Source organism: Erinaceus europaeus, chromosome 6, assembly GCF_950295315.1.
Source record: "Erinaceus europaeus chromosome 6, mEriEur2.1, whole genome shotgun sequence".
NCBI classification, from domain to species: Eukaryota; Metazoa; Chordata; class Mammalia; order Eulipotyphla; family Erinaceidae; genus Erinaceus; species Erinaceus europaeus.
Genome location: NC_080167.1, coordinates 13,963,553 through 13,976,636, shown reverse-complemented (window position 1 = coordinate 13,976,636; position 13,084 = coordinate 13,963,553). Strand labels below are relative to the sequence as shown.

The window sequence follows — 13,084 nt, the reverse complement described above, 5'->3', positions numbered from 1 at the left end:
ATTACATTGTGCAAGGACCTGGGTTTGAGCCACCAGTCCCCGACTGCTGGGGAAAAGCTTCACAAGTGGTGAAACAGTGTTGCATGTGTCTGATTCTCTCCCTCTCTATCTCCCCCCTTCCCTCTTGATTCCTGGCTGTCTCTATCCAATAAATTAATAATAATGATGATGATGACGACAAGTACCAGATAACCTCACTAAAAGGTATGATTTGGGAAAAGCTTTGTTAGTTAAACCCAGGAGATCCAAGGACTTTAAATCAGAGAGGCAGAAGAGGGTGAAAGGGGGGTGGAGGAAGATGACAAATTAGTGGAAGAGAGGATGGGTGGTGGGCACACCTGGTTAAGCACACATTACTTGAGCAAGGTCTCAGGTTCAAGGGCTGGGTTCAAGCACCCAGGTCCCCACCTGCAGGAGAAACTTCACAAGTGTTGAATCAGGTCTGCAGGTGTCTCTCCCTCCCCCTTCCTGTTTCTTTCCTTTTTAAAAAGAGTTTATTTATTAATGAGAAAGAGGAAAGAAGCAGACATCACTCTTAATACATGTGCTGTCAGGGACTGAACTCGGGACCTCATGCTTGAGAGTTCAATGCTTTATCCACTGTGCCACCTCCTCAACCACTTCCTTTCTATTTTTTTAATATTTATTTATATTTATATAAATATTATATTAATAAAATATTTATTTTATTTATTTATTCCCTTTTGTTGCCCTTGTTGTTTTATTGTTGTAGTTATTATTGTTGTTGTCATTGTTGGATAGGACAGAGAGAAATGGAGAGAGGAGGGGAAGACAGAGAGGAGGAGAGAAAGATAGACACCTGCAGACCTGCTTCACCGCCTGTGAAGCGACTCCCCTGCAGGTGGGGAGCCGGGATCCTTATGCCGGTCCTTGTGCTTTGCGCCACCTGCGCTTACCCGCTGCGCTACAGCCCGACTCCCTTCCTTCTATTCTATTTCTCCTTTACCCCTTGATAAATAAGGATAATAATAAAAAATTGGTGAAGGGTACGATGCGTTTGCTAACAACCATCATAGGGAATTAGACTGTCCACCTGTGACTGAGACAATAGCCTAGAAAGCCAACACCCCCTGCCCCCATAAAATGATCTTGGAAACAAAAAAGGTTTTCTAGTAATCTAAGCAAACCAAGAAAAAGGTATCATGGCACAGCACCATGATAAGCTCACAAGTGCTGCCTCGGCACTCACCAGTTCCACACATTATCAAACTGAGCTCAAGAGGATCCTTGGCCCCATAACAGTTCACGTATCAGCATGTAGATAGTAGCAGAAAAGGAATTTTGCTTTGGTTCTAGTTGTAACAGATTTGGTCAGTCACTACGTAGAGATTAAACATCACTGAATTGCTAATTTACCTTAAGTTTACAGCTGTGAATTGTTGCTTTCACCAGACTGGCAACCCTGCTTGCTGACAAGATCTGGCCTAAGTATGGACTCTGATTATCTTCAGTTTACAATGTCTTAATACTCTATTATTTAAAAATCAGACATTCTATGAATTAGAATGGATGAAAAAACACAAGGCCAAATTAAATGTGTAACTTGTCACTATTAAACACAAAAGCATGTGATTTTCAAGTAAAACCAAATTTGCCAGACTTAAACAAAAAAAGTATTTTGTATTTCATGTTTTGAGACTTTATCCAAGTTATCAAATTATTTAGTCTAGTAAGATCAACAGTTTAACTAGCTTATGTTAAAAGTTTTATTCTACAAATCTCTAACTTTACAGAGTGATAAAATTTTAAGCAGAGGTCGAGGTTGGTGGATAAAGTGTTGGACCTCAAAACCATGAGTTTCCCCATTTGTACCATGTGCCAGTGATGTTGCAGTCCCCATTAATAAAGCCTGGGAAACAAACAAACAAAATAAACGGTGGCAACCATGCCACTAAAAACCAAACAAACAAAAAGTATTAAAAAAAAAAAAAACCTGACATTGCTGGTGATTTTTTCCCCATTAAAAAGAACTATGTCAGGGAGTCAGGTGGGTAGCCGCAGCAGGTTAAGTGCAGGTGGCGCAAAGCACAAGGACTGACCTAAGGACCCAGTCTGAGACCCCAGTTCCCCACCTGCAGGGGAGTCACTTCATAGGCGGTGAAGCAGGTTGCAGGTGTCTTTCTCTCTCCTGTCTTCCACCCTCTCTCCATTTCTCTGTCCTATCCAACAATGATGACAATAATAACTACAACAATAAAACAACAAGGGCAACAAAAGGGAGTAAATAATATTTTAAAAAAGGAACTATGTCCAATTTTTAGAAATACTATCCTAGGGGCTGGGTGATGTCACAACGGATAAGGCATGCACACTACCATTACAAGGACCTCAGTTCAAACCCCTGACAAGTGTCAGTCTCTCCCTTTCTCAATTTCTGTCTTTATCCAATAAAAAGAACACTGTCCCTAGGCAAAGTCAGACTTCAGTTTGACTATGGAAACCCTGTCTCTAAAAATATTCTGAAACACTGCATAGAAAGTGTCTCCCAGTAGATAATAAGGATGACAAGATAGGTCAAACACTTGAAGCACACAATGGTGAAGCTTGCTGAAGGAGCCAAGAGCCCCAAGTTTCTGTACTGGTTCTACAGCCTGCAGCAGTTGACTAGTTTCATGCCAAAATACCCAACTGAAATAAGACTGCCAGTCTTTCTGATCAAAGTATTATGAACTGAAATACTTGAAGGGAGAGCATACTAATGGTAATCTGAGGGGAGATTTAAATGGACACATATGTAATACAACAGCAACTGCACAAAAATGATTTTTCAGAATTGCAGTAATTTTGTTCCTCTAGAACAAAACACTCCCAATGGAAAGATGGTGGAATCCTCACTTCACTGACCAGAAAATCCCAATTAGTGTTTGTACCAGAAGCAAGGGCAGTTTGCCCAGCAGTTTTTATTTTTGGCTAGGAGGAACTTAGAAGCTTCTGGGCCCAGCCTGAATCTCTTTCAGTAGAGCGCCACACTTATGAATGAGCTGCCCACTCTAAGTCTCGGTCTTACACCGGAATGCACATTTATCCATTTATGTGAACGCTATCACAGTCCAGCAGATAAAAACCATGCTGCCAATATACAATGTGCTGTCTGGACTGTTTGCCAACACCTCTTTTAGACAGTTAACTGTAGCTTCAGTTCTCTTATTCTGTTTTCCCATTTGTCCTGAGCAGGAGTGTCCTTGGTAAGTCAAAAGCAATACTACTAACAAACAAAAAAATATTAATGTGGAGTGAAGATTAAAGTTTTTCCAGATGAAATTATATACTAGCCCAATTCTAATCATACTTCAAGCAGCTCACAAAAAAAAACCAAAAAACAAAATTCACATGAAATTTGTATGAATCATAGTGAAAATTCAGATTAATTCTTAAATTTAAAATTGGAGACTATGGGGCTGGGTGGTGGTGTACCTGGTTGAGTGCACATGTTACAATGTGAAAGGAACCGGGTTCAGCCCCCAGTAGACCCCACCTGCAGGGGGAAAACTGCAAGTGGCGAAGCAGTATTGCAGGTGTCTCTGTCTCTCGCCTTCTCATCACTCCCCTCACCCTCTTGATTTCTCGCTGTCTCTATCCAATAAATAAATATTTTTAAAAAGTGGAAGATTATCTGTCCAACAGAAGATAAGAGTTCAAGTTAGTGCTTTGCCATATGCACCATCCAGGTTAGGCCCAGCCCAATAATGCTGGGGCAGAAGCTTCAGTGCTCTGGTATCTTTCCCTCCCTCCAGGGTTCATTCTCTGGTGCTGCATTCAAGACTTTTTTCCTCCATTAAGCTTTCTGTGCGCTCAACCAGGTGCACCACCACCCGGACCCCTTATTAAACTTTCAAACCAAAGGAATTTCCATGGACATATTACTGACAATGACAAGTCACTGCTTCCTAAAATAATTTCAACACTAGATATAAAAACACTGCTGAAAATGGTCCACATTAAGCAAAATGTCTACAGAATATCAGTACCTAATGAGCATAGCTCATATAGTGGGTGAAGATACCCTAGTAGCATGACAGATTAAGACTTTTTCTTGAAAAAAACACACACAAAAAAAAACCCTTACTTTTTGTGAAGAACACAAAAAGTAAGGCAAGCAACTGTAGACTGTCATTTACAACTATCCCCCACCGGTGCATTCCAGTGTAAGACTTAGACTTAGTAGGGCAGTAGCGCAGTGGGTTAAGCACATGTGGCGCAAAGCACAAGAGCCAGCATAAGGAACCCGATTCGAGCCCCTGGCCCCCCACCTGCAGGGGAGTCACTTCACAAGCTGTGAAGCAGGTCTGCAGGTGTGTCTCTTTCTCTTCCCCTGTCTTCCCCATCTCTCTCCATTTCTCTCTGTCCTATCCAACAACGATGACATGAACTACAACAATAAAACAAGGGCAACAGAAGGGAATAAATACCTTTAAAAAATTTAAAAAAGGCAGGACTATAGAAAAAAGGGGCAAATATATGTAAAATAGTCAGCCCATACCTGTGATCTTGGGAGAACTAATACATTTCCGATGGAGGGCACGGGGACACAGAACTCTGGTGGTGGGAATGGTGTGGAATTATTCCAATGTTATCTTATAAGTTTGTAAATCGTATTAGATCACTAATAACAATAAAGAAGACAAAAGTCTTAAGATATCTCTATTCCATCACTGGCAGCCACAAAGAAAACTGCTATGGTTTACAACTCTCCCTGTGGGGCATTCAAGGATTGTCACATCACAGTATCTAAGTAGCAGGCAACCATAGAGTAAACATCAAATTATTCTGATAATTACCAATGGAATCCAAAACATTCCAACAATAAGACTTCACTCTCTTAAGTCCAGTAAATTAGGTGTGACGAGGACACATCTCAGTAAGGCAGAAGACGGGCTCTTTCTGCTCTTAGGTCTCATTGCCAAAGCAATGCCATGTAGGTGAGCAGGCAGCACATGATCAGCAACTGTAGTCTTTGGGGTCTAGCTAGAAAGGAAGACTCAGAAAAAGGTTTCATGAATTTTTTCACTGAAGGCTGTTCTGTGGATTTTATCTAGCACACGAGAACATGCACACAATCAAAGACAAATAGAGAAAGAAACAAAACATGAACTTGACAACAATCTGCAATCCCAGTTTTTTCCCTCACAAACTCCAGCAATGGGGCAGAGCAGAGATGAAAATTAAGAAAATTAAGCCCGGGGTGGTCCGGGAGGTGGCACAGTGATAAAGCCTTGGACTCTCAAGCATGAGGTCCAAGCATGAGTTCAATCCCCAGCAGCACATGTGCCAGAGTGATGTCTGGTTCTTTCTCTCTTCTCCTGTCTTTCCCATAAATAAATAAAAAGTCTTAAAAAAAAAGAAAGAAAGAAAGAAAGAAAAGAAAATTAAGCCTAGGAGTCGGGCAGTAGTGTAGCAGGTTAAGCGCACATGGCACCAAGTGCAAGGACCGGTATAAGGATCCCAGTTCAAGCCCCAGGCTCCCCACCTGCAGGGGAGTCACTTCACAAGTGGTGAAGCAGGTCTCCTCTCTGTCCTATCTAACAACAATGATGTCAATAATAATAACTACAACAACAATAAAAAACAAAAACAATAAAAAAAGGGGAAAATAAATATTAAAAGAGAATGCTTAAAAAAAAAATAAGCCTACTTTGGGGATAATTTGTGTCCTTTAAAGGCCTCTTAACTCTCAAAATAAGGTCATATTTAAGAAGCAGCATACATACAAAACAGCCCTGGCTGAATTATAATGAAGTTTTAAGACCTAAGAATAGCACAACCAGTATAAAAATAAAGCAACAGATTTTGCTGTTAAGATAATCCTATAAGGAGGTGGTATCTTAAGAATATACCACATCACATTCATTTTAGTGATAGAATAGCTCATAATATTTGACAGATTCCAGAAAAGGCTTCAAACCAAAACAGTATTTGCACCATTAAAATTTTCCCAATCACATTCTTTTCTGCCAGAAACAAGCAACAAAAATAGCACCAAGAATCATTTGGTTTCACTGCACAAGCAGGAAAGATTTTTTTGCTTTTGTACCATTATCATCTTAAATGTCTTTACACCCAGTCCTGTCCATCTTGAGGTTCCTGAGGCAATTACTTTGGGTATTTAAGACACCAATTTTCTCAAAGCATTTAAGTCAGAATGCGGCTGCAAAACACTGTCTAGTGACTAAAGATAGCTCAACTGGTACAGCATTGGGCTTGCATGCATGAAGCTCCAGGTTCAACTCCCAGCATCACAGGTACCACAGCTTTGTGCCCTGGCTTCTTTCCTGTCATGTGAAACTCACATGTAATCAATACATTTTAAATAAAATAGTGAGCCTTCTACAGTTTAACAACCATTTGATAAAATGTCATTTAGACTACATTTTCAGTAGTTTTTATAAGTCTTAGTATCTGTGACAAGCACCCTCGGGGGGAGGTTAGTAAAGCTTAGCGTAGTGGAGAAATTCCAGGTAGATCAGGGTTTCTCAACAAATCACATGTTCTTGCAAGCTTTAGGTGCTGGGGGCTGCTCTAAAACAAGCAAAATTATCCAAGTTCTGTGCATACCAGGGATGGGAGCTTTCTTTCCTTATTAAGACATATCGAGACTTTCTCCTTATTAACAACCTGGTCTCAACTACATCTCCTTCACATCTCAATCTTTATCATCTACTAGAGTAGCCACATTAGGTGGAATGGCTATGCGCAGATATCTTCTCCCTGCTTTCAGGTCAGCAATCCTCCCTTAGTTAGTGGATTAACTGTCTCTGGTACATGCTTCTGCAGAATCTATTACTAAATGGCTAATGCATGGCCTGGCACCACCTTATCTCCCCACCTTTCAGGAGACCGTGGCTAATGTCCTAACCCCCCACCACACACACACACACACACACACACACACACACACACACACACTTACTTCACTGCTGACTCCCGCTACTGACAAAGAGGGCACTGCAGTCACAAGGAGCATATCCTCTCCAATGGCGCAAGCTGCAGATCCTATCATTTCCAAGAGCTTTCCTAGTTTACCTTGGAGGAGAGGATGCCACATACAACTAACAAGCTTGGGGCAGAGGAAGCAGTTGGCCCACAACAGTCTTATAAAATAAGCCATTAAGTAGTAACTCACTACTTTATTTTCACGGTCGCATTTTGCCAGATAGAGGCAGAGTTTCAATGGGAAGCTTGTTTCAAGGTATATGAGGTGAGGCTGGACTCAAACCTGGGTCAAGCAAATGGCAAAGCAGCAAACTATACAAACGAACCACTTCACCAGGCCTTACTTTCAATGTCTTTATCAATAAAATACCCTATTATAAAGTCTCTTAATTGTTCAGATTATCTGATGTGTCAAGCAAAAATAATTGTGGAGGTCAGCGTTCTAAGAATTTTTTTTTTTTGGCCATCATGTCCAGTCTTTTTTGAGGCATCAGAATTATAAACATTTTTCATATTACACCCAAGAGCTAAACACATGGGCAACTTAAAACAATCTAATCCCAGGGAGCTGGACGGTAGCGCAGCGGGTTAAGCGCACGTGGGGTAAAGTGCAAGCACTGGTGTAAGGATCCCAGTTCGAGGCCCTGGCTCCCCACCTGCAGGGGAGTCGCTTCATAAATTGTGAAGCAGTTCTGCAAGAGTCTTTCTCTCCCTCTCTGCCTTCCTCTCCTCTCTCCATTTCTCCCTGTCCTATCCAACAATGACATCATCAAGAACAACTACAATAATAAAACAAGGACAACAAAAGGAATAAATAAATACTTTAAAAAATTCTAATTCCAGCGTATCTGAACACTCACCATAGGTAGATGAACTCTTAACAAACTAGATCTAATGAACAGAGCTTTCCCAGGGCCAGAGGTTATATTTAAATGCCTAAAGTGAGCGGGCATCAGCCTGGCCCTTTGACAATGGCCATCTTCAGAGCAAAGCTTCTTGCAAACCAGGATGTGGAATAAGTCACAACTGACTATCATGCAAGGATAGTGCTGGATGTCATGGTTCCCCTGAAGCTGAAGGACAGCACTACAAAGTACAACTTGGCTCCAAATCTCATTTTTCTCTAAGAACAGATCAATTTAAATAGTTGGCTATTTTCTTTTTCTCGAAATCCCTCCAAATTTAGGGTGGTAGTTGTTAATACACACACAACACACACACTCGCCAGTGTATAGTTGAAAACTTCCAACATGGGCTGAAGAAGCGATGCCTTACTTAATAAGATGGAAAGATCCCAAGAAGAGGCAAAGTGGCTAGCAGAGGGTCTGGAGTTCTAGCCCTGGCATCACATGTGCCAGTGATGTTCTGGTTCTTTCTCCCCGCTTTCAGAAACAATTAAAAAATGTTCAAGAGTAACAAATTGTGTAAAGTTGTGGTGACTGAGATATCTAAACCAATACACTCATTTGCCTTTTCAGTACTGAGTCTCTTCAGAGGTTTCTAAACATGTCAAAAGTCTTACAAATGTCACAATCCCATATTCCCCCTTTCCCCCCCAATACATTTCTTTTTTAATTTTTCTAACATTTTTATTATCATTATTTATTAGAGACAGCCAGAAACCAAGAAGGTAGGAGGATATAGAGAGGAAGAAAGACACCACAGGTAGGCCTCACCACTCTCAAAGCCTTCGCCCTGCATGGGGGCTTGAACCTGGGTCCTTGCACACTGTATTGTGTGCACTCAACTAGGGACAACACCACCCAGTCCCTCCAATACATTTCTTAAAAAAAAAAAAAAAAAAAAGGTGGTCCAGGAGGTGGTGCAGTGGCTAAGGCACTAGACTCTCAAGCATGAGGTCCTGAGTTCAATCCCCGGCAGCACATGTACCAGAGTGATGGCTGGCTCTTTCCTCCTATCTTTCTCATGAATAAATATATAAACATTTAAAAAAAAAAAAAGGAGGAAAAATGTTATGGGAGGCATTTTTTAAGTCACAAAATGTGTTATCAGCATTTTTTAACTCAGAACGAAAATACATTATGTATCTTCAATGATTGTCAATTTAGCAGATGAGAATAAAGAAAATTTAAGTAGTATTGCATAACTAACCTATTCCCAAGCATTAAAATGGTCTTAATTCAACAGATGAAAGAATGTCTTAAAGTGCAATACAGGATGTGAAGAGGATTATGAAATATTTGACCTTGTTTTGCATGATCCAAGTCAAAGCAAATTTCTTAGCACATTTTATTTTTTGCTGCCAAGGCTTCACACCTTCACAATTTGACTACTCCCGTTGGATTTTTTTTTTTTTTTTTAAGATAAATGGTGGGAGTCCGACTGTAGCACAGCGGTTTAAGCGCACGTGGAGCAAAGCGCAGGGACCGGCGTAAGGATCCCGGTTGGAGCCTTGGCTCCCCACCTGCAGGGGAGTCGCTTCATGGGCGGTGAAGCAGGTCTGCAGGTGTCTATCTTTCTCTCCCCCTCTCTGTCTTCCCCTCCTCTCTCCATTTCTCTCTGTCCTATCCAACAACAATAATAACTACAACAATAAAACAACAAGGACAACAAAAAGGGAATAAATATTTTAAAAAGATAAAGGATGAGATAGGAGATACCAAAGCACAGCTCCACTGTTCTGAAATTTCCCCGTTGGCATGATGCTCCCATGTGGTGGTCAGGGACTGGGTGAACTATTTCCCACCCTCTCTTAGTACAACTGAAAATAATAACTAAAATATACAAATCTGGCAAATTAATATTGATGAGCAGAACTTTTGGTAACCTGACTTAAATGTCCTTAAAATTCTACTCTTTTTTTTTTAGTAAAAAAAAAAAGTCCTCTACCCTCTCCCAGGTACACATCCCTACACAGGGATGCACAAGTTACATATTAAAGTCGAAATACCTCATATAAATGCGTTTTAGGGGTGGGAGTAGATAGCACAATGGTTATGCAAAAAGCTCTTAGGCCTGAGACTCTGAAGTCCCAAATTCAGTCCCCACACACCACCATAAACCTGAGCTGAACAGTGCTCTGGTTTAAAAAAGCCCTGGCCCAAAAATACCTTACTAATGCACTTAAAAAAAAAAAAAAAAAGATAAAGCAGAGCACTGCTGGCTTATGGTGGTGCAGGGGATTGAAGCTGGGATTCTGGAGCCTCAGGCATGAGTCTCTTTGCATAACCATCACGCTATCTACCTCTACCCTAATCCGTATTTCTTAGTGTGTCTGAGAAACCAAACGCCGAGCCCCGCTCTAGTACAAGCCGTGCTGGGTGGGGGGCCGAACCTCAGGCTCGCAAGTCCGACATGCCGCCCAACTCCCGACTGGCCACGGCCTCGCGGAAAGCTGGGAACTAACTAGGAAAGTCCGATCACGGCCGGCGCGAGCGACCCGGCTTTCACCCAGACGCAGGGACCATTTCAGGGCTCCTTCCAGACACCCACAGGACGTCTTGGCGGGGTGGGGATGCGGGCCAGGTGCTCGGAAAAGACCAGCGCACCCACCGCCCCAGCCCGGCGGCTGCAGCCGCTCGCTCAGACCCACGCGGCGGGCAGGCGAGGAGCGCGTCTCGCCGAGGCCCAGCAGCCGCCCGCAGGCTCTGGCTCCCGGGCCGCCTCGCCGCCCCCAAACCCTGGGCCAACGGGCAGCCTGAGCCCCCGCTAGCCCCCTTCCCCCCCACGGCCAAGTTGGACGAGTCTGGAAGCGGGCTTGTCACTCGCTGCGTGACCTTGGTCAAGTGACTTCACCTCTCGAGGTGTCAGTTTCCTCGGAAAAATAAGGAAGGAAGGAAAAAAAGGGGGAGGGGAGAAACACCTACCTCATGAGGACGCCGGGAACACCAAAGTCCAAGACAGACAGACAACAAGCCCCGCACCTGGCAAAAGCTTGCGAAGGCTTCGCGCTGCCTGTTTCTCACGATTGCAATTATAAGAGGGGAAAAAAAAAACAAACCGAAAACTCAAAAAAAGCGCGCAAGTCGGAGCGAGGCACAGCACAGTGGCGAGAGCGCCCAGCTGTCACCGCCGAGTGCGGGTTCAGACTCGCGTCCCGGAGTGCGGGGCCGCCGCTCCCGACAAGGACAACCGGAGACGGGGCCGGGGGGGGGCCTCCGGCACCTCCCTGAGGAGCGAAGGCTCGTTCTGCACCGAGTCCCCAGAACTCGCCCTCCAGCCCCGGCGGCACCAGGCAACCTCGCGAAGCAGCAAGCCCCCCACCCCCCCCTCCGCTTCCCGCGGGCGAGCGCCAGAAAGTGCGGAGCACGCCGCCCCCACCTCTCTGCTCCCAAGACCCACCCGCGGGCTTCCAGGGGTGCAAGGTGGGGGGCTCCGCTCAGGACCGGAAACGTGGGGGTGGGGAGCGGACTTTTCAAATGTCTCGGCCGGGAAGGCGGCTCGCACCCGCGTGCAATGAATGAGCGGGGCCCCCGGGGGGGGCGGCGGGTCCGCGCAAGTGCGGACCCCCGGCCGGCCTCTCCCCCTCGGGTTGCAGCTCCCGGCCCGAGGCGCTGCGAGCACAACCGGCCGCCCGCCCCTCCCACTCTCCCTCCCCGCGAGTCCCCCACCCCGGCCGCCCGCCTCACCTTCCAGCAGCCGTTGGATGATGCTGTCGATGTTGAGTTTATCTATATCCGCCATCGCCTTCCCACCGCCGACCCTCCCGCAGCGGCGCCGCCGCCGGCTCGCGCCCGGGACTCACAGCTTCTTCTCCACGCCACGAGCACAGAGACGGTGGTGGCGGCGGTGGCGGCAGCCGCGGCGGGACACCCCCCAACCGCCCCGCTCCCTGCTTCCTCCTTCTCTCCCTACTGGAACCACGAGAAGAACAAAATGGCCGCCGACTGCTTAGCCAGCCTCTGGCGGCGCACTGATGCGCGCGTGGTAGTGCAGCGGCCCGGCCGGGACTTCTTTATGGGCCATAGGGCGCGCGGGAGGGGGCGGGACCAGGACCCGGGAGGAGGGCGGGGCCAGAGCGCGGGAAGGGGGAGGAGACGGTTGAGTGTCGCAGAACCCCGCATGGGATCCTTCCGCCAAACGGGCCGAGCAAATAGGCCCTCCTGGCGGGAGCTCGAGTTGCACAGTTGCGCGCGGGAGTTGGCGGGCAGGGAGGTGCTGCTGTGTGCATGCAGCACGGGGTGCAGCCCCCGCAGGATCCTGCTGGCGGGCGCCCTCGGGAGCCCGCCAAAGAAATTGGAGGGGTCTGGAACTGGCCCTTTTTGGATAAATGTGAACTAGAGCTAATAATAGGAGCTTGAGTGATCTTACGTTCAACTTTGCTGGGACTGGGGGGAAGAGAAAAATGTTTCCTGGGTGACTCGTGAAAAATCAATTCTTCCAGCTAAGTCAGGCTGTTGAAAAGTTTTTTGTTTTTATTTTTCATTCCGAGTGATGGGAAGACGGGTACGGGCAACTACTTTGTGTGCGACTCCGGAACTTCACATGGTTGGGGGAGGGGTGGGGGTAATCCCGCCTCAAATATGTGTTCACTGTCCTTGTGTTTGGATTCTCTTTCTTGAACTCTGGGAGTTATGTAATGAGCGGAGCCTCCGGTTACCCCTATGCCAGCCAGGAGGAAGGCGAGCGAGCGCCGCGGGTGAAGGGAGTCCCTGCAGGTTCCCGCGCTGGGGTTCGGGCGGGAAGGGCAGAGCAGGCAGGCCTCCCGAGTGTTTGCCCCCTCCGGACACTGCTGCTTTGAGCTGCGCTCTGAGTTTTGCCTACAAGGCTTTACCGTTTACAAAGCTCTTCCCCTTCCCTGAGAAATCGTGTTTTTTAAGGCAAGCCGGGTGTATGGCTTGGACCACCTGGGCATCTGCCCGGGGAAGCAGAGTCCTCCCCCCAGCTCTCTGCAAGGTGGACTTGTGCCCCCTCCCTGGTGCTGGGTAGTAGGTGTGAGCTTGCATTTGTTTTCAGCTCCTGCCCCTTTCCTCAGTCACCCACTCACTCTCCTCTGCGACCAGAAGACATACAAGTGTCCTTTCTCAGTTCAGGGCATAGAGCTCATTTGGTGACACTCAGAGGCGAGCGCTCAGAGCCATAATGGACAATTGGCTAAGGAGGTCAGAGAGGCAGCCTCTTGCTTTGCTGGAGTCCCAGACACTCCAGGACAGGGCAGGGCACCTCCACACCA

At 46.0% G+C, this 13,084-nt stretch overlaps 1 protein-coding gene across 1 annotated transcript in view; it reads right to left on the bottom strand.

The window, feature by feature from the left end:
* The window catches only part of PPP1CC (protein phosphatase 1 catalytic subunit gamma), a 23,899-nt gene extending 12,107 nt beyond the window's left edge, over positions 1-11,792 (bottom strand). The window contains exon 1 of the mRNA XM_007529017.2: positions 11,541-11,792. Coding sequence (XP_007529079.1) covers positions 11,541-11,595 — 55 coding nt within the window. The 5' untranslated portion in view covers positions 11,596-11,792. The remainder of the gene's footprint in view (positions 1-11,540) is intronic.
* Between the last annotated feature and the right edge of the window lie 1,292 nt (positions 11,793-13,084).